At 47.8% G+C, this 26148-nt stretch overlaps 1 protein-coding gene across 2 annotated transcripts in view; it reads right to left on the bottom strand.

Annotated features, from left to right (window-relative positions):
- Positions 1-26148, bottom strand: part of CALCRL (calcitonin receptor like receptor) — a 172176-nt gene that overhangs the window by 55028 nt on the left and 91000 nt on the right. For both annotated transcript variants that reach the window (XM_073647858.1, XM_073647857.1), the window contains one exon: positions 26008-26120. In XM_073647858.1, the coding sequence (XP_073503959.1) occupies positions 26008-26120 (113 nt within the window). The remainder of the gene's footprint in view (positions 1-26007; positions 26121-26148) is intronic.

Here is a 26148-nt window from a genome sequence, read left to right as displayed (position 1 = left end):
CTGGGTTCTTTTTTAAGATTTCATAAGTGCTGTCATCCGATAAAATAGCTCCACACATCATAAGATATTTATTGTTATCCATTATTACAATATTCCCCCCCTTATCAGAGGGTTTAATCACTATTCCAGTGTTTCGTTCTAGACCGGATATTGCGTCCCTCTCCTCCTTAGATATATTTGATGACATCCCCCCTTTCGGGCTCATTTTCGCAATTTCCTCTGTCACATGTTTAGAAAAGATATCAACCCCCCCCCCCAAATCCCCCGGGAGAGGTATTTTGGTGCTTTTCAACTTCAAATCTGAATATGGGCCCTCTCCCATAACCCTGTCTCCTTCATCCCATAGTTCTGTAAGTAATTTAATGTCCGGGAATTCCTCTGCTGTTATCGCTAATTGTTCACATTTTTGTTTAGCATTTTTGATGAAAAACTTATGCCATTACAACTTGCGTATGAACAAATAATATCCTTAGTCCAGGTGAAGGAGTCAAACAGGAGTCAAACTTAGTGCTAGGTACAAAAGAGAGTCATTATGAAAGGACTCTCCTTTCTGTTTCTGTAAGGGTGTGGGATGACAGATTATAAATTTGATTTTCACCTTCACTCCTCCTACCATAATGGTCCACTTCCTTACTTATTTTGTTAGATGATTTGAACGTGTCCTGTTCCGTAAATCGTAAGGCATTGCCTCTCTGCCCCCTAAAAAAAGAGGATGATGATGATGAGGAGGTAGTAGCCATAGGCCATGGGCGAGAGGTTCCACCTCCTCTTTGCGTGCCTCCCTGCCATCTTCTATTTTGGCCCCTCATAAATCGCCCTCTATATCTATTATCCCCTCCTTTATTGCTTGCCACGAGACTCACAATCAGATGACTCAATGTCCGACGAGGAAATATCTATTTGTGGTGCTGGGTTCTCAGATGTAAACCGGTAGGCTTGCTTTTCTTAAAATTCAGTGCCACTTAGTATATTTTAATAGATATAGAACATACAGTATTTAGTAATAGCCAGTAGTTTCGTCTCTAGGACAGGCCTTCATTGTTAATCTGCTAATCACCTGCTGATCAGTTATTTGAAGGGGACATGGTACTCCAAACGCCTCCCTCACTGTTCTGTTTACACTGCTCCATACAGCACAACATATTCTTTTAGTAGCGGCTTATTTCCCCATAATTGAAAACATGAAATCCAACTAATCCTCATCTCCCCAACAGCTGCCATAGAGAAGGCTTGGGAGTCCGTTATGTACATTAGCTGGTGGGTGGGTCCCACCAAAGCAAGCAAATTAAACTAATATACTGTATATTAATGGCCAACGTATTTATGTGTATAGTCAGCTTAACCCCTTCATGACATGGCCAATTTCCATTTAAGCATTTTCGTTTTTTCCTCCCCTTCTTCCCAGAGCCATAACTTTTTCATTTTTCTGTCCACATAGTAGACATGAGGCCTAGTTTTTGTAGGACGAGTTGTACTTTTGAATGACACCATTCATTTTACCACATAGTGTACTGGAAAATGGGAAAAAATGGGGAGAAACTGTGAAAAAAACGCAATTCTGACATTGTTTTTTGAGAATTTTTTTTACAATGCACATTTTGTGGAAAAAAAGATGTTGCAATATGATTTTCCTTATCAATACAATTATGGCGATGCAAAACATGTCCTGTTTTTTTATTATTTTAGTGGTGAAAAAAAATCTGAACTTTGCAAAAAAAAATTTTTGAGGGGTTGTGTCGCTGAGACCCGTAAAGTTTTTTATTTTTCAGTCAATGGAGCTGTGTGAGGGCTTATTTTTCATGGTGTAAGACAACATTTTTATTGATACCATTCTGGAATATACGTGATGTTTTGATCACTTGTTACAGCATTTTTTGTGGTATTACAGCGACCAAAACAACGTAATTTTGGAATACTAGAATTTTTTGTTCATAGTGTTTACTGATTGAGTTAATTATTTTTATATTTTGATAGCTCGGACTTTTCTGAATGTGATGATACCACATATGTATATATTTATTTTTTATTATCTTTATTTTTAATGGGAGAAAAGGGAGGTGATTTGAACTTTTAGGTTTCTTTGATTTTTTTTCATATTTGTAAACCTTTCTTATTTACTTTTCAATGTTCTTAATAGTCCCCTTAGGGTACTTGAAACCATGATCGTCTCCATGTCATCATTGCTGCATATAGTGAAAATCAGTGTCTAGTTTGAAGCCCGGCCACAGGCAAGGCTTCAAAGAAGCCACACAATGACAAGAACGAGGGTCTTCAGCAGACCCCTGGCTGTCATAGCAACTCATCCGTGACTCACAATCACGTCACGGGTACGCCGATGGATGCATGGATTGAAGCGCTCCCATGCCAGCGCGTGTTAAATGCCGCTGTCAGAGCTTGACAGCGGCATTTAACAGGTTAACAATTGTTAGAGGAAGGTCCGGCCTGTAACCTACAGCCATCACATGCCTCGTATGGAGCAGGCTCACCCCATGAGCCCGCTCCATACATCCGCTTCAGACTTGTACCATACATGTACAGCGCATGTCGTGAAGGGGATAAAGGTGCATTTGCATTAGAATAGAAGAACTTGTATCCGGCACCAAGTGATATAGTAAAAGTTTACAAATTTATTCAAAATAATTCATAAAAAAAGTATATGCGATAAAAAGGAATCCAAAACATTTTTAAACCTTACTTGTTTCGGACTGACACAAGTTGTTACATGTAGGTATCATTAGGTATTGCATTAGCCGACTTTGTGGCGTTAAAGAGAATCTGTCAGCCGCTTTTTCCTATGTAATCTGAAAGCAATGTAGGAGCAGAGACCCGGATTACAGCAATGTGTCCCTTACTGAGCTGTGTTATGCTGTTTCAAATCAATCATTGTTTTATCAGCAGGAGATCATCATTAGAGGACTACTGGCCTCGTGCATCCTAGTCCAACCACGTCCCTGGCACAGATTAACAGCTCACTGTCACTATACAATGTACACAGAAAGCTGTGGTATCAGCGGGGTTATGCACAACTCAAAAACGGAGCTCTGCTAGATCTGCAGCAGATAAAACTGTGACTTTATTACAACTGCTGCACACAGTAAATTAATTGATACATAGCTAGAATCAGGGTCTCTGCTCCTTCATTATGGTGCTGTCAGATTACACAGAAAAACCTGCTGATAGATTCCCTTTAACCCCGTCACTGCTAGGCGATTTTTAATTTTTGTGTTTTTGTTTTTTCCTCCCCTTCTTCCAAGTGCCATAACTTTCTTATTTTTACGTCAATATGGCCATATGAGAGCTTGTTTTTGCAGAACAAGTTGTAGTTTTGAATGACACCACTGATTTTACCACATTGTGTACTGGAAAACTGGAAAAAAAATTCCAGTGAAATTGGAAAAAAACTGCAATTGCACAATTGTTTTTTTATTTACCATGTTCAAGGTATGGTAAAACTGACCTGGCAATATGATTCCCCAGGTCAATACAAGTACACAAATACCAAACATCTATAGGTTCTTTTTTATATAAGTGGTCAAAAAAAATCTAAAATTTGTATGCAAAAAGTTTTTGCGTTTATCGCCATTTTCCGAGACCTGTAGCGTCTTCACTTTTTGGGATCAGCGACTGGTTAAGGGCTTATTTTTCACGCGCCGAGCCGACATTTTTATTGATATCATTTTGGGGTACATACAATGTTTTGAATGCCGGTTATTGCATTTTATTGCAATGCTGCGATGACTAAAAAAATGTAATTCTGGCGTTTTTATTTTTTCTCTTGTTATTCGATTTTCCGATCAAATTAATTTACTTTATATTTTGATAGATCGGACATTTCTGAACAGTGAATACCAAATATGTGTATTTTTTTTTTTTTAATTGTTTTATTTTTAATGGGGAAAAAGGGGGGAGATTAGAACTTTTTTTTAATATACTTTTTACTGTGTTCAATAGTCCCTTAGGAGACTTAGGAGCCCCCTTAGGGCTTCAGCCCTGCTATGTATAACTAAAGACACAATCTCTTATTAATGCCGGCCACGGGCCGGCGTTTACAGGAGGATCATCATGACAGGCACAGGAGTCTTCTGCAGACCCATATCTGTCATGACAACCCATTGGCGACCCGCGATCACGTAACAGGGGCGCAGATGGGCAGGATTTGTGATGCTCCTCTGACCAGCGCGTGTTAAATGCCGCTGTCAGTGATTGACAGCGGCATTTAACTGGTTAACAGCAGAGGATGGATCTCGGATCCATCCGCGGCTGTTAGAGGAACTTGATGGCTGATTAAATCAGCCATCAAGTGTGGGGAAAGATGCTGGCTCAGTGTGTGAGCCTGCTTCAAATGAAGGTACATAGCTGATGACGTAATTGGTCGTGAAGGGGTTAAATGGCCGCCGATCAAAATATTTAAATTGATGGTGGTTTAGTAGCCTTTAACAAAGGAAGACCGTGTTTCAGATACATACTAAATGATCCATTAGAACGTCAGTGTTTTTCAGTCGGAGTAGGCTCACGGACAGGTCGGATCGCATCCCCTTAAGCAGCAATTTTGACAATAGGAGACTTGTGAACTCTGGAAAGCGGCACTTACAAGTTCCGGATGACATGTAATGTTTATAGTTACATAGATGTAATCAAGAAACCAACCAACCACTTTGATGCCTTGGCTATAAGACACTTGTTTATAGTTAGATAGTTAGTATAGTTTTAAAAAAATATATGTCCATCAAGTTCAAATGAGAGTACAGCGAGGATATTGTATATAAGCAAAGATATTTGCACCACTATAATGCATGAACAAGTCTGCTCTAAAAGATCAAATTTACTCTCCTTATCCCGGGTGTGGATCAACTGGATCAACATTCAGTTTACATACTCTCATAAATATTTATGGTATTTTCTTCTAAGAAATCATCTAAGTCTTTTTTCAAACCATTCAGCACCGGAGCCCGGATCAAAGGCAGGGACACGACCTTTGACGTACCTATAAGTCAAAGGTCGTGAAGGGGTTAACGAGGATCTTTCAAATTTTTAATGCTGAACTGGACACAGGATGCAATAGTAGCTGCTAACTTTTTTTTCTGTATTAATGACTTCATTTTTGTTAAGTCCAAGTGGGTGTTTTTAGATACCGTATTTTTTGGACTATAAGACGCACCGGACCATAAGACGCACCTAGGTTTTAGAGGAGGAAAATAATAACAAAAAAAATATTAAGCCAAAAATGTGTTCATGATGCACTTTTAAGGGGGAGGGGGTCTTCTGGTATAGGGGTAATGTCCCCCAATTCTGACAATATCCCCCATCCTGGTATATATGCCCCCCCCCTTCCTTTTATACGTGGTCCCCATCCCCATACTGATATGCATGGAACCCCTCCATCCTGGTATGCATGGCTCCCTCATCCTTATCCTGGTATGCATGGCTCCCTCATCCCTGTCCTGGTATGCATGGCACCCCTCATCCCTATCCTGGTATGCATGGCACCCCTCATCCCTGTCCTGGTATGCATGGCCCCTCATCCCTTACCTGGTATGCATGGCACCCCTAATCCATATCCTGGTATGCATGGCACAGCAATCCCCATCCTGGTATGCATGGCACAGCAATCCCCATCCTGGTATGCATGGCACAGCAATCCCCATCCTGGTATGCATAGCACCCCTCATCCCCCTCCTGGTAAGCATGGCACCCCTCATCCCTGTCCTGGTATGCATGGCACCCCTCATCCCTGTCCTGGTATGCATGGCACCCCTCATCCTTGTCCTGGTATGCATGGCACCCCTAATACCTGTCCTGGTAAGCATGGCACCCCTAATCCCCATCCTGGTATGCATGGCACCCCTAATCCCCATCCTGGTATGCATGGCACCCTTCATCCCGATCCTGGTATGCATGGCACAGCAATCCCCATCCTGGTATGCATGGCACCCTCATCCCTGTCCTGGTATGCATGGCACCCCTCATCCCTGTCCTGGTATGCATGGCCCCTCATCCCTTACCTGTTATGCATGTCACTCCTAATTCCTATCCTGGTATGCATGGCACAGCAATCCCCATCCTGGTATGCATGGCACAGCAATCCCCATCCTGGTATGCATAGCACCCCTCATCCCCCTCCTGGTATGCATGGCACCCCTCATCCCTGTCCTGGTATGCATGGCACCCCTCATCCTTGTCCTGGTATGCATGGCACCCCTAATACCTGTCCTGGTATGCATGGCACCCCTAATCCCCATCCTGGTATGCATGGCACCCCTAATCCCCATCCTGGTATGCATGGCACCCCTCATCCCTATCCTGGTATGCATGGCACAGCAATCCCCGTCCTGGTATGCATGGCACCCCTCATCCCTGTCCTGGTATGCATGGCACCCCTCATCCCTGTCCTGGTATGCATGGCACCCCTAATCCCTGTCCTGGTATGCATGGCACCCCTAATCCCCATCCTGGTATGCATGGCACCCCTCATCGCTATCCTGGTATGCATGGCACAGCAATCCCCGTCCTGGTATGCATGGCACCCCTCATCGCTATCCTGGTATGCATGGCACAGCAATCCCCATCCTGGTATGCATGGCACAGCAATCCCCATCCTGGTATGCATAGCACCCCTCATCCCCCTCCTGGTATGCATGGCACCCCTCATCCCTGTCCTGGTATGCATGGCACCCCTCATCCTTGTCCTGGTATGCATGGCACCCCTAATACCTGTCCTGGTATGCATGGCACCCCTAATCCCCATCCTGGTATGCATGGCACCCCTAATTCCCATCCTGGTATGCATGGCACCCCTCATCCCTATCCTGGTATGCATGGCACAGCAATCCCCGTCCTGGTATGCATGGCACCCCTCATCCCTGTCCTGGTATGCATGGCACCCCTCATCCCTGTCCTGGTATGCATGGCACCCCTAATCCCTGTCCTGGTATGCATGGCACCCCTAATCCCCATCCTGGTATGCATGGCACCCCTAATCCCCATCCTGGTATGTATGGTACCCCTAATCCCTATCCTGGTATGCATGGCACCTCTAATCCCTATCTTGGTATGCATGGCACCCCTAATCCCTATCCTGGTATGCATGGCACCCCTCATACTTAGCCTAGTAGGCATGGTCCCCCTAATCCCCATCATGTTGCACATAAAAAAAAAATAAACACTCCTACTCACCTTTCTTCTCTCCTCCAGCGCAGCGTCCTGTCTGCCTGCACTGATCTCTCCATGTGAGCCGCGCATGAAGGTCACTGCCATGCGCGGCTCACAAGGAGAGATCGGCTGCCGGAAGTCACTGCTCCCCACGCCGAGACTGTGTGATCGGGGAGCAGTGACTTCACTCTCCTTCATAGCCGGCACACAGTGTAGCCGCGCTGCGGCTCCTGCTGCTACTGGCTATCTCGTGTGCCCGCTTATTAAAGGTCATGAATATTCACCCCCTCCCACGCCCATGGGCGTGGAGAGAGGTTGAATATTCATGCCCTTTAACAGCGGGCACAGGCGATTCTGGCAGCAGCAGGAGCCGCAGCGCGGCTACACTGTGTGCTGCTATTAAGGAACATGAATATTCATTTTCTTTAGCAGCGGGGACAGTGTAGGCTGCAGCAGGCGGCTGCTGCCTCCTGTGCCCCGCTCCTCCACCGATACCGCTCCCCCCACACCCAACATATATATACACCGCCCCCCCAAAATTCGGACTATAAGACGCACCCCCCATTTTCCTCCAAAATTTTGGAGGAAAAAAGTGTGTCTTATAGTCCGAAAAATACGGTAGTTTTCACTGGGGGTGTGTACTTTTTCACCCTGTATGATGTTGATCAGTCATAAGCAGGCAACCATACTCAAAGGAATGAAGAACATGTCCCCACTAGTGATGAGTGAGCATGCTCGCTACTGTTCGGTGCTCGCCCGAGCATCTCACTGCTTGAGATGCTCGGCGCTCGCCAAGTATTTCCGGGTTGCTTGGGCGGGAACTTGGGTCCCCTCCCTGCATGTTTGGCGCTCTTTAGAGAGCCAATGAACATGCAGGGATTGCCTGCCATGCACTGTAATGCCATGTTGGTTGAGGGCATTACAGTGATTGGCTGGCCGCACAGCGTCATCAGGTGTATATCAGACCTGGCGCCACCATGCTCGTGACAGTAACTCCGGATCAGACAGTGTAGGGAGAGCTGCTGCTGCGTCAGGGAGAGATTTGCTTGTGCATTGGGTAGTGTAGGGAGAAAAACCGTACATTACACATATCCATCTTAACAAACAGTCCTTCTGAGGACTAATCTATCTGCAGAGATATCAGGCAGGCAGGGTGTATAGGCAGGCAGTGTATATAGACAGGAAGGCAGGGTATATAGCAGACTGCAGTGCATATAGCACAAGAGGCTCCATTCCATTTCTGCCTTCTGCTGCTGTTAGATATTTCTATACAAAGGCCCAGGTCTCAGGGGCCAGGAATACTTTTCTTTGCGCCATTTGCTTGTTGGCACTGCAGAATACAGCCAGGTCCTTTCCATATTAAAGCGCTAGAAATCCAGCTATTTAAAACTGTGTTTTCTCCGTCACACGGATCACATATATGTTGTCAGAAAATACTGCCATTTCTGGCCTCCATTAAAAATTTCCTTTAGTGTGTCAGTGAAGCAATTCAAAGCAGTTTGCTGTTCAAACTACTTACTTACAGGCCAGGTATTTAAAACTCTGTTTTCTCCGTCACACAGATCACATATACGTTGTCAAAAAATACTGCCATTTCTGGCCTCCATTAAAAATTTCCTTTAGTGTGTCAGTGAAGCAAGTCACAGCAGTTTGCTGTTCAGCTTACCTACAGGCCAGGTATTTAAAACTCAATTTTCTCCATCACACGGATCACATATACGTTGTCAGAAAATAATGCCATTTCTGGCCTCCATTAAAAATTTCCTTTAGTGTGTCAGTGAAGCAATTCACAGCAGTATGCTGTTCAAACTACTTACCTACAGGCCAAGTATTTAAAACTCTGTTTTCTCCGTCACACGGATCACATATAAATTCGCTCCAAACTCAGTCATTTGTAGTGAGCGTGGAAGATACTGTCCTCCATTTAAAATGGTCAAGGCACGTGGCAAGGGACGGGAACTGGACGTGATGGTAATGGTGCATGCAGAGGCCGAGGACAAGGCCGTGGGCAAGCCGAAATTGTGCCACAACAAACACCCACATCTTCTCGCCTGACCTTCCTGTCCCAAATTCTAGGGGACCGCAGCACACCACTATTGAACCCAGAGCAGTGTCAAAAGGTTGTTGGTTGGATAGTGGATAATGCTTCCAGTCACTTAGCCGCCACCACCACCCTGTCTTCCACACGGTCAAGTCTCAGTAGCCGTGAGTCTGAACCGCATATTCCTCACCCTGATCCTCCTTCCTCCCACCAAGCCGAGTACCCTGAGACAACTGATCCCACACTTGGACACTCTGAAGAGCTGTTCACTTTTCCATTTATAGATTCGGGCCTCTCCCCCGGTCCACTTGAAGCAGGGTAAGAGGAGATTGCGTGTAGCGATGTCCAAATATTTGAGCAGCCATGGTCACACGAAGGCGATGGTGGGAAAGTGTCACAAGAGGTGGACGATGATGCGAAACAGGGTGCAGAAGTGGAAGACGAGGTGGTGGATGATATAGTAACTGACCCAACCTGGCAGGAGGACATGCAGAGCGAGGACAGCAGCACACAGGGGGAGGGAGGCAGAGCACCCCAACATGCAGGAAGAAGCAGTGTGGTGGTCGCAGACAGAAGGCAGGCAACCGTTCCCCGTAACACCAACACGAAGGAAGTTGCCAGGACAACTGTTAGGTCTTCCCGAGTCTGGTTGTTTTTTAAAGACTCTACCGATAACCCCCAAAAGGCCATTTGCACCACCTGCCAGGCCAGCATCAGCAGGGCTGGCAAAAAGACCAACCTGACCACCACCAGCATGATCAGGCACATGGCAGCAAAGCACCCGACTTTGTGGGTCGAACCCCAGGGTCCAGGAACAGTGTCTGCGAGTGGCATCATTGCTTTTTCCGCTGTTGTGCATGCAAGCCAATCCCCTGTCCATGGTGCATGCGAAGATGCCTCCTGCCCTGCACCCGTCGTTGCACACTCTCAAGAAGCAGCATCAGGAAACATGTCCACGTCCTTGTCCCAGCGCAGCATTCAGTTGTCCATACCCCAGTCCTTGGAACACAAGTGCAAATATGTAGCCAACGCCCCACAGGCAACACTACTAAATTCACACATTTCACGACTGCTTGCGCTTGAAATGTTGCCTTTTAGGCTCGTGGAGATGAAAGTATTCCACAACCAGACGGCGGCGGCCGGCCCTTGGTCCCCAGTCACCACTATTTCTCCCGGTGTGCCGTCCCCGCATTACACAAGCACGTGTCCCAAAACATTAGCTGTGCCCTCAACAACGCAGTTACTGGTAAAGTCCACCTAACCACGGACACGTGGACAAGTGCTCATAGGCAGGGACGGTACATCTTGCTGACGGCACACTGGGTTAACATAGTGGAAGCCAGGACCCAGTCGGACCTTGGGATGGAACACGTCCTCCCGACGCCAAGGATTGTGGGCCCTAGATCAATCAGGGCAACCCCACGGTCTACAGCTCCTGCACCTCATCCTCCTCAGCCCCCTTCTCCTCTTCAGCCTCCATCTCCGAAATGACCACATCAGTCACAAGCTGGAAGCACTGCAGCACAGCCTCGGCCAAGCGGCAACAGGCTGTGCTGAAGATAATATGTTTAGGTGACAAACCGCACAATGCTGAAGAGTTGTGGACAGCTCTGAAAGAGCAGGAAGATCTGTGGCTCACACCGCTGAACCTACAGCCAGGCATGGTCGTGTGTGACAATGGCCGGAACCTGGTGGTGGCTCTGAGGCGAGGCGAGCTCACACAGGTACCATGCCTGGCCCATGTGCTTAACCTCGTGGTTCAGCGGTTTCTTAAATCCTACCCGGAGCTGCCGGATTGGCTTGTTAAAGTACGCCGCCTATGTGCCCATTTTAGAAAGTCAGCTACAGCTTCCGCCGCTCTTGCAGTGTTTCAGCAGCGTTTGCAGCTTCTAGCTCACAAACTGGTGTGTGATGTCCCCATGCGTTGGAATTCTACACTGCAGATGTTGGGAAGGATTTGTGAGCAGAAGAGGGCAGTTGTTGAGTACCAGCATCAACAAGGCTGTCGGTATTCAGTTCAGACTCCACACATAAGACCTCAGGAGTGGACATGGATGTCAGACATATGTACCATCCTCCAAAACTTTGAGGACTCCACCAAGATGGTGAGTGGCGATGACGCCATAATTAGCGTCACCATCCCGTTTCTCTATCTTCTGAAACGCTCTCTGCTCACAATCAAAGAGGATGCATTGCAGGTGGAGCACGAAGAGATGGAGCAAGGAACCATACAGGGTGATTACACACAGCCAAGCCTCATCTCATCCCAACGTGGATTGGGTGACAATGAGGAAGAGGAGGAGGAAGGACAGGAGCAAGTTTCATGCACTATAGACGGTACTACCTGCACAGCTGCCATACCGTCTGTTCAGCGTAGATGGCCAGAGGACAGAGAGGAGGAGGAGGAGAGCATGGTCAGTCATCCTCTTGGTGAGGACACGGAAGTCTTGCCTGTTAGCAGTCTGGCACGCATGGCTGAGTTTATGTTACGCTGCCTTTCCCATGACCCTCGTGTTCTCAAAATTTTGGGTGACAGTCATTACTGGTTGGTGACACTTCGAGACCCACACTACAAGGAGAACTTATATCTCTTATTCCTGAGGCGGACAGGTCTACAAAAATGGGGCTGTACCAGAAGGCCCTTGTTGCGGAAATATTAAAAAAATTCCCATCTGAAAATGCTGGCAGCAGAGGGCACACTTCGTTGGACAACCAAGGAGTACAGGGGAGAGAGACACAACTTCAATCCAGCAGAGGCAGGGGAACACTGTCAAAGTTCTGGGAGAGTTTTCTCAGACCCTCCCATCGCACAGGCCCTGAGGCGCGGGGTACTCTCGCAAGGAGTGCAAAGTTTGGGAAGATGCTGAGGGAGTACCTTGCCGACCGTACCAACGTCCTCCGTGATTCCGCTGTGCCTTATAATTATTGGGTATCCAAGCTGGATACGTGGAATGAACTGGCTCTCTATGCCTTGGAGGTTCTGGCCTGCCCTGCCGCCAGCGTTTTATCAGAGCGGGTTTTTAGTGCCGCTGGTGGAATTATAACTGATAAGCGCATCCGCCTGTCAACTGAAAATGCTGACAGGCTGACTCTTATAAAAATGAACAAGGGCTGGATTGGGCCAGACTTCTCAACACCACCGAATGATAGCAGCGCAACATAAACTCAAATCCAGTGTCTTTTCTTGGGAGGTGTATTCCCATGCACCTTTTCACACCCACACATGGGTATATGCTTCCTGATTTTGGCTATTTGCTCTTGTCCTCCTCCTTCTCCACCACCATATGACCAGTGTTACTGTGGTCCGTGATGCAACACCCACATAGTTTTTTTTAAAGGGTGTTTATGATGCCCGTAAAAAAATGTTTTTATACAGTATGTTCATGTATACTCCCCAGGGGTAAGTGTTTGTCAGCCTATACACTTAGTGCATGGGCATTACAAGTATAGGAGGCCCGCTCCTTTCTAATGGGAACATTTTTTTATGAGGCCCTCCACCACATCTCTTCCAAAGGGCATTGAAGTGCCTCCAAATTTTTGGCAGCCCTTGCATTCACTGCATAGGCCAACACTATGGGAGACTCTCCTTTCTAATGGGAATTTGTCGTTACTGTGGCCCTGCTCTATATGTCTTTAAATTCTTAGTGGGGTTTTTCCTAAAATTGGTCAGCCGTTGGACTCACTGCATACCCTATAACTGTATAGCAGACTCTCTCCTTTCTAATGGGAACATGTCGTACTTGTTACTGTGGCCCTGCTCTATGTGTCTTTAAATTCTTATTGGGGGTTTTCCTAAAATTGGTCAGCCGTTGGACTCACTGCATATCCTATAACTGTATAGCAGACCCTCTCCTTTCTAATGGGAACATGTCTTACTTGTTACTGTGGCCCTGCTCTGTGTGTCTTTAAATTCTTAGTGGGGTTTTTCCTAAAACTGGTCAGCCATTGGACTCACTGCATACCCTATAACTGTATAGCAGACTTGTAGCGTCGGCGTCCCTGCCTCCTGCTAGGCAGGGACGCTGTTCCCCTCACCTCTCCGCTCCGTGCCCGGCGTCTTCTTCCCGCTCTGCTGGCAGCGCGTGCTCCTTCCCGGCCACGGTGCTTAGGGCGCGCGCGCTCCCCCTCTCTTAAAGGGGCCGCGCGCGCCGTCCTAAGGAGTCCCCGGCCAATGGCCGGAGGACTTCACCATATATAAGGCACCTCCTCCAAAATGGAGGTGCCCGAGCAATGTTGTTGCAAAGCCTTCACTCTGCTTCAGCCCTCAGGTCCCGTTACCAGTTACCTGCCAGTCACCTGCCAGTTTCCTGCTTGTTACCTGCCAGTCACCTGCCAGATTCCTGCCTGTTACCTACCAGTCACCTGCCAGATTCCTGCTTGATACCTGCCTGATATCCACTTACCTGCTTGCCAGCCTGCGGTCCGACGGTCTGCCTTCCGACACCTGTCAGTCTGTCTATGGACCAGCCTGCCCGCTCACCTGGGAGCGCTCACCTGCTACCTGCCTGCTAGCCTACCTGGAGGCTCTGCCGTCACTTGCCGTTACCACCTGCCTGTCCAGAGACTCTTGCCTGCTCACCTGGGAGCGTTCACCTGCTACCTGTCTGCTAGCCTACCTGGAGGCTCTGCCGTCACTTGCCGTGACCACCTGCCTGTCCAGAGACTCTTGCCCGTTCACCTGGGAGCATCCACCTGCTACCTGTCTGCTAGTCTACCTAGAGGTTCTGCCGTCACTTGCCGTGACCACCTGCCTGTCCAGAGACTCTCGCCCGCTCACCTGGGAGCGCTCACCAGCCACCTTCCTGCTGTCCTTCTACCCAGAGACTGTCCCTGTCACTTGCCGTGACTACCTGCCCTTCTACCCAGAGACTGTCCCTGTCACTTGCCGTGACTACCTGCCCTTCTACCCAGAGACTGTCCCTGTCACTTGCCGTGACTACCTGCCCGTCTTCCCTGGGAGCCACCCGTTTCCTTACAAGGACCGCCCCCTTGTATAGTTGCTCAGAGGTTCCACCTCCCAGACACGTTACAGTTTGCTCGGGCCATGGAACCCGGTGGCACCCAAGCTCCCTCGCTCTCGGACCTATGTCATGAACTGTCCCGGCAGAGGTCCCAACAGGAGTCCATCCTGAGTCACCTGCGGAATGTCAACTCTCGCCTGGACACTCTGACTGCTCCACCAGCAACCACCGCTAGTGTCATGACTCGCAACCCGGCAGCGCCGCTGCCCACCAATACCATGGTATCCTGCCCCAGACCCCGGGTTTCTGCACCTCCTCGCTTCGGAGGCGATCCCGCTCAAGCCCGGGGCTTCATAAACCAGTGCACCCTGCACTTTGAACTCCTGTCCCACCAGTTTATCTCCGACCGGGCCAAAGTAGCCTTCATTATGTCCCATCTCACGGGGGAGGCACTGGCTTGGCTAAATCCTCTATGGGAGAGAGGAGACCCCCTGGTGTCCGACCTGCCAGCCTTTCTCACGGCTTTCCGGAAAGTCTTCGACGAACCCGGACGGAAGACCTCATCCGCATCATCTCTGCTACGCCTCCGTCAAGGAAATCTCACCGTGGGCCAATATGCCATACGGTTCCGTACCCTTGCTTCGAAGCTGGCCTGGGATAACGACGCCCTGGTGTCTGTCTTTTGGGAGGGTCTGTCCGGCCGTATTAAAGATGAACTCGCCGGTCGGGACATTCCTACCACTCTCGACGACTTAATAACTCTTGCCACCCGGATTGACATCCGGTTCCAGGAGCGCGCCAAAGAGGTCACCCGTGAGAGGAGGTTTCCACGTCTAGCCCCTACCTTTCAGAAACCCGTCTCTTCTCCCGCTACTCCCCAGGCGCACTCACCCGAACCTATGCAGGTCGACCAGACAAAGATGGTCAAAACCCGTCAAGAGTTACGCCGAGCTGAGGGGAGCTGCTTCTACTGTGGCAGTAAGGAGCACCGGATCCGTACCTGCCCGGAGAGGTCGGGAAACGCCTGTGTCTAGGATCGCTCAGAGAGGTCATCCTAGACAAGAATAAACCCTCTCCATCTCTGCTGCTGTCGGTCTTTATCATCTGCGGGGAGAACTGTTATTTTGAACTAGCCCAACTTGACTCTGGAGCTGCCGGGAATCTCATTTCCCAGTCCCTGGTAGAAAAATACAGCATTCCCACCAAACCTCTGGCTGTACCCTTATCTGTCGCTGCCGTGGATGGGGGCCTCTTACCACGTCCCATCCAACTCATCACCGAATCCATTACTTTGCAGGTGGGAATACTGCACTCTGAGAGCATCTTCTTTCATGTTCTGCCTGGACTCTCTCACGCCCTCTTGCTAGGCCTACCTTGGCTTCAGAGACATGCACCCGTGCTTGATTGGCAGACCGGAGAAGTCCTTCGCTGGGGACAGGACTGCCATAAGACTTGTTTAGTTCCCGTCCATCCTGTCCGTCCTTCTCCTACCCCAGCTAATCTACCTGGACTTCCGATTCCTTATTGGTCTTATGCGGACGTCTTTAATAAAAAGGAGGCAGAGACATTACCCCCTCATAGACCATACGACTGCCCAATCGACCTGTTACCCGGTACTACTCCTCCCCGTGGGCGTATTTACCCGTTGTCCGCTGCTGAGACCCGGTCTATGTCTGAATATATTGAGGAGAATCTGGCCCGGGGATTTATACGGAAATCTACCTCCCCGGCGGGAGCAGGCTTCTTCTTCGTTAAAAAGAAGGACGGCTCTCTCCGTCCCTGTATAGACTATAGAGGCCTTAACCAGATCACGGTGGAGAATAAATACCCCCCTCCGCTCATTCCGGAATTAGTTGACCGTCTGAGGGGGGCTAGAATCTTCACCAAGCTGGACCTCCGTGGGGCCTATAACCTGGTCCGTATCCGTCAGGGCGATGAATGGAAGACGGCATTCAACACCCGGGACGGCCACTATGAATATCTGGTAATGCCCTTTGGTCTCTGTAACGCTCCCGCCGTCTTTCAAGAGTTGGTCAATGACATCTTCCGGGACCTTCTCTACTCCTGCGTAGTGGTGTACCTGGACGACATCTTGGTCTTCTCTCTGGATCTCCAGACTCACCGGAGGGACGTTCGTCAGGTCCTGCTCAGGCTCAGGCAGAACCACCTCTACGCCAAATATGAGAAGTGCCTCTTTGAGCAGACCTCGCTTCCGTTTTTGGGCTACATAATTTCTCAGACCGGCCTACGAATGGATCCTGAGAAACTGTCTGCCATCGAGAAGTGGCCTCGACCAGAGGGGTTGAAGGCTATTCAGCGGTTCCTGGGCTTCGCCAACTACTACCGCCTCTTCATACCGCACTTCTCTTCCCCGACTGCCCCAATCTCTGCGCTCACCAGTAGGGGCACTAATCCCAGAGAATGGCCGCCCGAAGCAGAGGAAGCCTTTCTTTCCTTAAAACAGGCTTTCTCTTCCGCCCCGGTGCTGCATCGCCCGGACGGCAATAAGCAATTCTTCCTGGAAGTTGACGCCTCCTCCTCTGGAGCCGGAGCGGTACTTACCCAAAAATCGTCTTCCAGGAGAATGGTAACTTGCGGCTTCTTCTCCAAACTCTTCTCCTCTTCTGAGCGCAACTATTCTATAGGAGACCGAGAGTTATTGGCCATTAAGCTGGCATTGGAGGAGTGGCGTTACCTGCTCGAGGGGGCTCTTCACCCGGTAATAATTTACACGGACCACAAGAACTTGGCTTACCTCCAGAGTGCCCAGAGACTTAACCCGCGCCAAGCCCGGTGGTCCTTGTTTTTTGCTCGCTTTGATTTTGTTCTTCATTTTCGCCCGGCTGACAAAAACATCAAAGCTGACGCCTTGTCCCGATCCTTCCTGGTGTCTGATCTTGAGGAGGAACGTAAACACATCATCGATCCCGCCAGAGTAATGCAGGTGGCCCCCGTGAGTCTAAATCGTCTCCCTCCCGGTAAGACGTTCGTAACGGTACCTGATCGGGAGAAGATCCTACACTGGGGTCACTCGTCTAAGCTAGCTGGCCACACCGGTCAGAAAAAGACCCTCCAGCTTATCACCCGGCACTACTGGTGGCCTACCCTGCACAAGGACGTAATAGACTTTGTTTCTGCCTGTGTGTCCTGCGCCCACAACAAGGTTCCGAGACACCTGCCAGCCAGTCGCCTCCTTCCTCTTCCAGTACCTGCTGCCACCTGGCAGCATATAGCTATGGACTTCACAACAGATCTCCCTGTCTCTGCCGGTTGTACGGTCATTTGGGTGGTCGCTGAAAGCTTTTCCAAAATGGCTCATTTCATTCCCCTGCCAGGCCTCCCGTCTGCACCCGAGCTGGCTAAAGACTTTATCCGCCACATCTTCCGTCTTCATGGCCTGCCCCTCCACATTGTGTCGGATCGTGGGGTTCAGTTCACCTCACGCTTCTGGAGAGCCACATGTAAGCTGCTAGACGTCACCCTGGACTTCTCCTCCGCTTACCACCCACAGTCCAATGGTCAAGTGGAGCGGATCAATCAGATCCTGACCAGTTACCTCCAGCACTTCGTTAATGCCCACCATTCAGACTGGGTGGATCTCCTGCCATGGGCCGAATTCTCTTACAATAATCACGAGAGCGAATCTTCCTCCAAATCCCCGTTTTTTGTAGTCTTCGGTCAGCATCCTCGGATCCCATTTCCCGTCTCCACCTCAGTGGACAATCCGGCTGCGGAATCTCTCGTTAGCGAATTCTCCTCCATTTGGGAGAGTACCCGATCCGCACTCCTTCAGTCGTCCGAGCGGATGAAAAAACACGCTGACAAAAAACGCCTGGATCCTACACAATTCCGTCCTGGAGATAAAGTCTGGCTCTCGTCCAAGTATGTCCGGCTCAAGGTTCCTTCCTACAAGTTAGGGCCTCGGTTCATCGGCCCACTGGAGGTTATCAAACAGATCAACCCGGTGGCCTATAAATTGAAACTCCCGGCCAACTTGCGGATCCCTAATTCCTTCCATGTATCTCTCCTCAAACCCGTGGTACTTAACTCTTTTTCCAAGTCTACAGGTACGCCTCCTGCTCCGGTTTCCGCTGAAAACGAGTTTGAAGTAGAGAACATTCTGGCCACCAAAAGGGTAAGAGGAAAGACCTTTTTTCTAGTAGATTGGAAGGGGTTTGGTCCTGAGGAGAGAACGTGGGAGCCCCGGGAGAACATCCATGCCCCTCTCATCCTTGGTAAATTTCTGTATGGCCTAAAAAAGGGGGGGCCTAAAGGGGGGGGTACTGTAGCGTCGGCGTCCCTGCCTCCTGCTAGGCAGGGACGCTGTTCCCCTCACCTCTCCGCTCCGTGCCCGGCGTCTTCCTCCCGCTCTGCTGGCAGCGCGCGCTCCTTCCCGGCCACGGTGCTTAGGGCGCGCGCGCTCCCCCTCTCTTAAAGGGGCCGTGCGCGCCGTCCTAAGGAGTCCCCGGCCAATGGCCGGAGGACTTCACCATATATAAGGCACCTCCTCCAAAATGGAGGTGCCCGAGCAATGTTGTTGCAAAGCCTTCACTCTGCTTCAGCCCTCAGGTCCCGTTACCAGTTACCTGCCAGTCACCTGCCAGTTTCCTGCTTGTTACCTGCCAGTCACCTGCCAGATTCCTGCCTGTTACCTGCCAGTCACCTGCCAGATTCCTGCTTGATACCTGCCTGATATCCACTTACCTTCTTGCAAGCCTGCGGTCCGACGGTCTGCATTCCGACACCTGTCAGTCTGTCTATGGACCAGCCTGCCCGCTCACCTGGGAGCGCTCACCTGCTACCTGCCTGCTAGCCTACCTGGAGGCTCTGCCGTCACTTGCCGTGACCACCTGCCTGTCCAGAGACTCTTGCCTGCTCACCTGGGAGCGTCCACCTGCTACCTGTCTGCTAGCCTACCTGGAGGCTCTGCCGTCACTTGCCGTGACCACCTGCCTGTCCAGAGACTCTTGCCCGCTCACCTGGGAGCATCCACCTGCTACCTGTCTGCTAGTCTACCTGGAGGTTCTGCCATCACTTGCAATGACCACCTGCCTGTCCAGAGACTCTCGCCCGCTCACCTGGGAGCGCTCACCAGCCACCTTCCTGCTGTCCTTCTACCCAGAGACTGTCCCTGTCACTTGCCGTGACTACCTGCCCTTCTACCCAGAGACTGTCCCTGTCACTTGCCGTGACTACCTGCCCTTCTACCCAGAGACTGTCCCTGTCACTTGCCGTGACTACCTGCCCATCTTCCCTGGGAGCCACCCACTTCCTTACAAGGATAGGCCCCTTGTATAGTTGCTCAGAGGTTCCACCTCCCAGACCCGTTACAAGACTCTCTCCTTTCTAATGGGAACATGTCGTACTTGTTACTGTGGCCCTGCTCTGTGTGTCGTTAAATTCTTAGTGCGGTTTTTTCTAAAATTGGTCAGCTGTTGGACTCACTGCATACCCGATAACTGTATAGCAGACCCTCTCCTTTCTAATGGGAACATGTCTTACTTGTAACTGTGGCCCTGCTCTGTGTGTCTTTAAATTCTTAGTGGGGTTTTTCCTAAAATTGGTCAGCCGTTGGACTCACTGCATACGATATAACTGTATAGCAGACCATGTCCTTTCTAATGGGAACATGTCGTACTCGATACTGTGGCCCTGCTCTGTGTGTCTTTAAATTCTTAGTTGGGTTTTTCCCAAATTTTGGCAGCCCTTGCAGTCACAGCATGGGCATTACCGCTATAGGAAACCCACTCCTTTATAATGGGAACATATTTTTTACTGAGACCCTCCTCTATGTCTCTTCAAAGGGGTATTGGGTTGCGTCCAAAATTTTGGCAGCCCTTGCAGTCACTGGATACGCAATAACAGTATAGGAGACCCACTTGTTAATAATGGGAACAACAAAGCATAGCCGGCTGATGGCTTTCTAACAATAGCGAGTGCCGACTGCTGACCTTTTAAGAATAGTAAGGGCTGTCTGATGGCCCTATAAAAATAGGCTTTATGACTTTCAGAGTCCCTCCATCATAAATAAAACAGGATGTGTCTGATGATGTGTCACACACCACATTGCCAGATAAGGTTGTAAAATGTTAAAATGACATTTCCCGGTGAATGCATTTGTCTTAAAAAATAACATTAAAAAAACAAAACAATAGGATCTTTCTTTAGTATAAAAAACAGTGTCACCAATTTAACCTCAATGTAATCACATTGTTCAGCTCCTGCACCTCCTCCTGCATCTCCGAAATGACCACATCAGTCACAAGCTGACAGCACTGCAGCACTGCCTTGGCCAAGAGGCAACAGGATGTGCTGAAGATAACATGCTTAATACTTAATTGACAAACCGCCCAGCGCTGCAGAGTTTTTGAAAGCTGTAACACAGCAGCCTGATCTGTGGCTCTCACCGCTGAACATACAGCCAGGCATGGTCGTGTGTGACAATGGGCGCAACCTGGTGACGGAGAAATGACAGACGGAGTAGATACGGTTTCCCTCTATGCCAGTCCTTTCACCGAGCTAAATACAACTCTCAGAAAAAAAGTTGTGGACTGGCTCCGTACCGTCCCTGGCCACATTCATCTGTTCACTTGTTTGTGGTTAGGCGGTCCTTCCCAGTAAGTGCACTGGGGAGTGCACAGGTAATGTTGTGGGACCCGTGCTTGTGGAAGGCGGAGGCGACATCGGGAGAAACAGTGGCGGCTGGGGACCGAGTATGGACACCCGGCCGCCGACGGCATGAGGTTGTGAAAAGCTTCCGCCTCCAAGAGCTTAAAAGGCCATATTTCAAGTGCAAGCAGCTGCCCAGAAATCTGGCAGTTTAGTGTTGTGGGTGGGTGGCTGGCTGGCTGCATACTTGCAAATGCATTCCAAGTAACAGAAAACTTAGCAGATGGTGGCCTCTATCATCATCACGACCTCACCTCAGCACTATGAACTCTCCTGATGGAGAAGCCAAGTCCCACTGGAGGAGTCTCCGGATCTCTGGTGGGCCCATCCAACCCTGCCGAGAAGCAGCCCTAGCTAAGAAATGTGTGTGGGAAGGTTCCCGGACACTCTATGGCTGTTTTTTTTTTACTGTGGACTTGCTCTATACAGTCCCTGGCCACATTCACCTGTCCACATGTTTGTGGTTAGGCGGTCCTTCCCAGTAAGTGCACTGGGGAGGGTAGGGGTCATTTTCTGGGACCCGCGCTTGTGGAAGGCGGAGATGATACCGGAAGAAACGAGCCTAAAAGGCCACATTTCAAGTGCAAGCAGCTGTCAAAAATTTGGCAGTATAGTATTGCAGCCTGTGGATGGGTGGCTGGCTGGCTGCATACTTGCGCTTGCATTCCAAGGAATGGGGTAGGGACAACTGAACGCTGCACTGGGACAAAGACGTGGACGGTGATTGTTGCAAGTCTGCAACGACAGGTGCATGGCGGGAGACATCTTCACATGCGCCAAGGATCACTTATGATGGGCACACTTTTAGGCAGTGACCTGGGAGTCAGAAATGCTTCCAGAGGTCTTCCCCATGCTGTTCCCATGTCTTTTCAGCAGTGTATGCTTGTGTCTGATGATGTGTCACACACCACATGGCCAGATAAGGTTGTAAAATGTTAAAATGACATTTCCCAGTGAATGCATTTGTCTTTGTTGAAAGCAATGCAAAAGTGCAAAAACGCTATGTGTGAACATAGCCAAGGTGTGGAGGAGTATTTTTGTTTTTGGTTATTTATTTTGCTTTATATAGATTGTACATGTCATGGAAAGGATGTTCCTTAACATATTTCCCAGGAAAATCCATTTTGGTTTCGTTTTGGTATGTTTTATTGTGAGTCCGTAAAAGTGGCGTTATACCTGTGACAACGTTGTTGACAGCTGTGACCTGGGAGTCAGAAATGCTTCCAGGTGTCTTCCCCATGCTGTTCCCATGTCATTTGAGCACTGTTCCCATCGATTTGGGCAATTTTTAGGCCCTCTGCAGACCGCCGGGGGGAGCCGCCTGAAAAATGCTCGAGTTTCCCATACTTACATTGGGCTCGTTGCTCGGGTCGAGCACCCGAGTATTCCAATTTGCTCGACCCGAGCAACGAGTAACCGAGCATTTTAGTGCTCGCTCATCACTAGTCCCCACCATTCCTTTGAGCAGATTTCTCAGAGTGTGAGATGTAAGAAAACAGCCTGATCTCCTGGTCTAACCTCCTACATGAGTCAGTGTGGCAGGAGGGGCAGTGCCGCTGTCCGCAGCCAGTATTACATTTTGTGTCCAGTTCAACAAGAAAAATGTGGTGAGCTCCTCTTTAACACCCTGTTATGGATTTTACTGGATTGTTTTTTTGGAAAATTGTTGCTTTTCCAACATGAATAAGCTACCAGTAATATGGAAATCCTCCATTTTTCAGTTGACAGATCTGTGTCAAGGCTTGTTTTTTGCAGCATGAGTTGAAGTTTTTAATTGTGCCATTTGGGGTTAAATAACATTTTTAATCACTTTTTATTCCAATTTTTGGGAAATAGAATGAACAAATAAAGAGCAATTCAGAAATTATCTTTAACCCCTAAACGCTTAAAATGATGACACTGCCGGAACCCAGACCAGTCCAAAGTACCTCCATCTGCCCCATAAGTGAATGGTTCTGTCGGCGGGTTTGTCTGAATCACGTATTTCAGAGATTTACACGGAAACCCTGACGTAAGCGCTCAAAGCAGAGCGCAGGATAAATGTGAGCCGAGCCTTATTCCAACTTTTGGGAGACAGAATTAACAAATAGACAGCAGTACAAGAATAGTTATTTTTATTTTTTCGCGGTTCATTGAGTGGTATAAGTGATAAGGTGGATTTTTTCTTTGGGTCGGTGCGATTACAATGATACCAGATTTATATAGTTATCTTTAGGTTTTGCTGCTATGACACAGTAAAAATGCCTTTTCATAAAAAGTATTTTTTTCGTCACCAGACGCGGCGATAATTATGTGTACTTTTTTTTTATTTTTGTTTTATCACAAACACTGCGTTTTGTGTGGCGAAACATCTTTTCATGATTTGTGTGCGCTTTTGTGTGTTTTTTCTTACTTTTTTACATATTTTAGTTTACTTTTTTACTTAGTCCCACTGTGGGACATGATGTATAATTTTTACTTTGATCACTGTTCTCATGCACTGCAGTAGTCGTATACTGCAGTGTATAAGACTGTCAGTGCTTCACTGACTTACCCTGCTTATTGCTGGAACTCACAGGCCTCCGTACCCAAGTACCATGGTAACCATTGGCACCTGCAATTCTCATTCACGGGGGTCCGATAGTTACAAAGGGGGTCTTTTAACCCCCTTTTAACCACTTAAATTCTGCTGACGCAATTGACAGCGTCATTTAAGGGGTTAACTGGCCCCAATCAGCTTCAAAACTGTCCGGGGCCGATACCGCAGGGTGTCAGCTGTCATGTACAGCTGACACCAGTGGGAATTTCAGCCGTGGGGCGGCGCTGAGGAATAAGGCCCCTTAATAACTAACATTAAAAGGCGTATCGGTGGTCGTTATATTTTTATGTAATAAATCAATAGAACATGTGACAATAAGCAATTTTGTAATATATTTTATGAGAGAAATCAGCTTTTTTCTCCTCCAGGATTGATCTTTCACTCTCAATTCGTGGGTAAAATTGGTATTCAGTGAAGACAGATACTCACATTACTGATATAAGAGATGGCAGGTGGTGCTCAGAAACTTCTATAGAAAGGGGAAGAGGATGATGTGGAAGGAGCTAGAGGTAGACACAGATATTCTGCTGCAAGTTCTAAAATTTCATGAGTAGCAACTGTCAACGAACAGAATTCTCTGATAAGATATGTTACAAAATTTGTCATTTCACATGTACTACTGATTTATAATAAAAGAAAAAACTGCTGATAACGTTTTTATTTTATTTACACCATTTTACGCTGGTCACCGCATGGTAAAAGTGGTGAGGTGACTTTACTCATGAGGTCAGTACAACGATTTTTTATAATTTGCTGACTAAAAGCACTTTTTTTTTTTTTTTTACAAAAAAATCATTATCCCTTTGCATTGCCATATTATTAGAGCTATAACTTTTTTATTGTTTTTCTGAACTAGCTGTGTAGGAGCTTGTTTTTTACTACATGAGTTAAAGTTTTTGTGCCTTATTGGACTACATCAAAAATTTTTTGACTGCTTTATTCCAATTTGTGGGTTGCAAAGTGGTGTTAAAAAAAAATCATGAATTGCTGTTTTTTGTTCAATGACTGTACGTAACTATAAGAAAGTTTTTTCTTTATGTCAGTACAATCAAAGTGATACCAGATTTATAGATTGTTTTTAGTTATCGCCATATTCTTCAAGCTATACCTTTTTTTCTATTTCTTCACCAACAGAGCCATATGATGGCTTTTTTTTGCAGGACGAGATGACATTTTCAGTGCTAGCATTTTTATTTATACATCAATGTTGATTCCATTTTTTTGTGTGTCAGTATGATGTAAAAAAGCTATTTTTTTTCTTTACAGTGTTCACCGTGCGGGTTAAATAATGAAACAGTTTTGTGGAGATACCAATTTTTTTTTTAAACAGAAAAACAGTGTCTTACATGTGACTCATTTTTATCACTATTTTTTCGTTTCTTATCTTTTCTGCATTTTTTTCCATAATTTTACACAATTTGAGTTTTTTTAACTTTTTTATTTAATACCAGCAGGAGACTTCAACTTTTTCTTTGTCTGATTGCTGGTCTAATACCCTGCAATGCTTATGCTATTATTCAGCCTGGAGTCATTATGGCAACCATGAGCACCACACACACCACAATTGCAAGGTGCCGATGAGAATGAAGAGGGAGTGCCCTCTCTCAAATGAGCACCTAGATGCCGCTGTTGCTATTTACAGCGGCATATGAGGGGTTAGACTGCTGTAACTGGTCCTAGCACCAATTGCATCTGTTACCGCACGGTGCCTGCTATGAATAACAGCTGTCATCCGCTGATGACTTTGCCAGCTCTACTTGAGAGTCGGCAAAATCACCACGCTGTACATGTACGACGGTTTGCAGAAATGCAGTTCCCGCTGCACTGCAGATGTCAGGAAGGGGTTTATGAACTTAAAGAAGTTGTCCGGTACTTTTTTTAAATTGCCCAATGTATTCAGCATGTATATTTGTAAATACCTGATAATGCCTGTGAGCGGCGCTATCGGTGGCCGCTCACAGGCATCACGTGACCCCGCGCTGACGTCACGACAAGTGAAGCGCGACTCAGAGCTGGGGTCCCCGCGGTGGTTGCGGGGTTGTGGGCAGGGTTATTCCCCGCGTCACACCCGTCATCCACCGCGCACTTTCCCAATGAATGGGGAGAGGGAGAGCGCACGGTGGATGCCGGGTGTGACACAGGGGAATAACCCCAACGTCATACAGGCACGTGAAGGCCACACACAATACTGAGCCTCATTTTAACTTGTTTTAAGGACATTACATCAAAGTTGGATCAGCCTGTAGTGTGTTTTTCCACTTTAATTTTGGGGGTGACTCCAAATCCAGGCCTCCATTGGCTAATAAATTTGATTTCCATTGATGATTTTTGTGTGATTTTGTTGTCAGCACATTCAACTTTGTACAGAACAAAGTATTCAATGAGAATATTTAATTCATTCAGATCTAGGATGTGTTATGTGAGTGTTCCCTTTATTTTTTTGAGCAGTGTATTCTGTATATATAATGTTGATTTCTTATTGTCTTATTGCGGCTGGTGCCTGAATAAAATATTGTGTGTATGTAAAACACAGCGCCTTTTGTGTCCTGTGTATATGGTACTGTCTCCTTTAACATAAAAAGGGAAAGCTTAGCTGAAAAAATTCCTACCTTTACTCTTTCTATTGTGTAGGCATTGCATTTTGTGTAATTTGTCCATGTCCTGTTACTGTCTGGATGCCTGAACCAGTATCCATTTGTATCGCAATGCTTTGTAACTTTCTCTTTAAAGTAAAAAAAAAAATCAGTTAG

The sequence above is a fragment of the Phyllobates terribilis genome, unplaced genomic scaffold (assembly GCF_046119375.1).
Source record: "Phyllobates terribilis strain yellow unplaced genomic scaffold, ASM4611937v1 Scaffold_9__5_contigs__length_417890890, whole genome shotgun sequence".
Taxonomy (NCBI): domain Eukaryota; kingdom Metazoa; phylum Chordata; class Amphibia; order Anura; family Dendrobatidae; genus Phyllobates; species Phyllobates terribilis.
The sequence above is the reverse complement of the archived record's forward strand: the minus strand, read 5'-3'. Positions and strand labels throughout refer to the sequence as shown.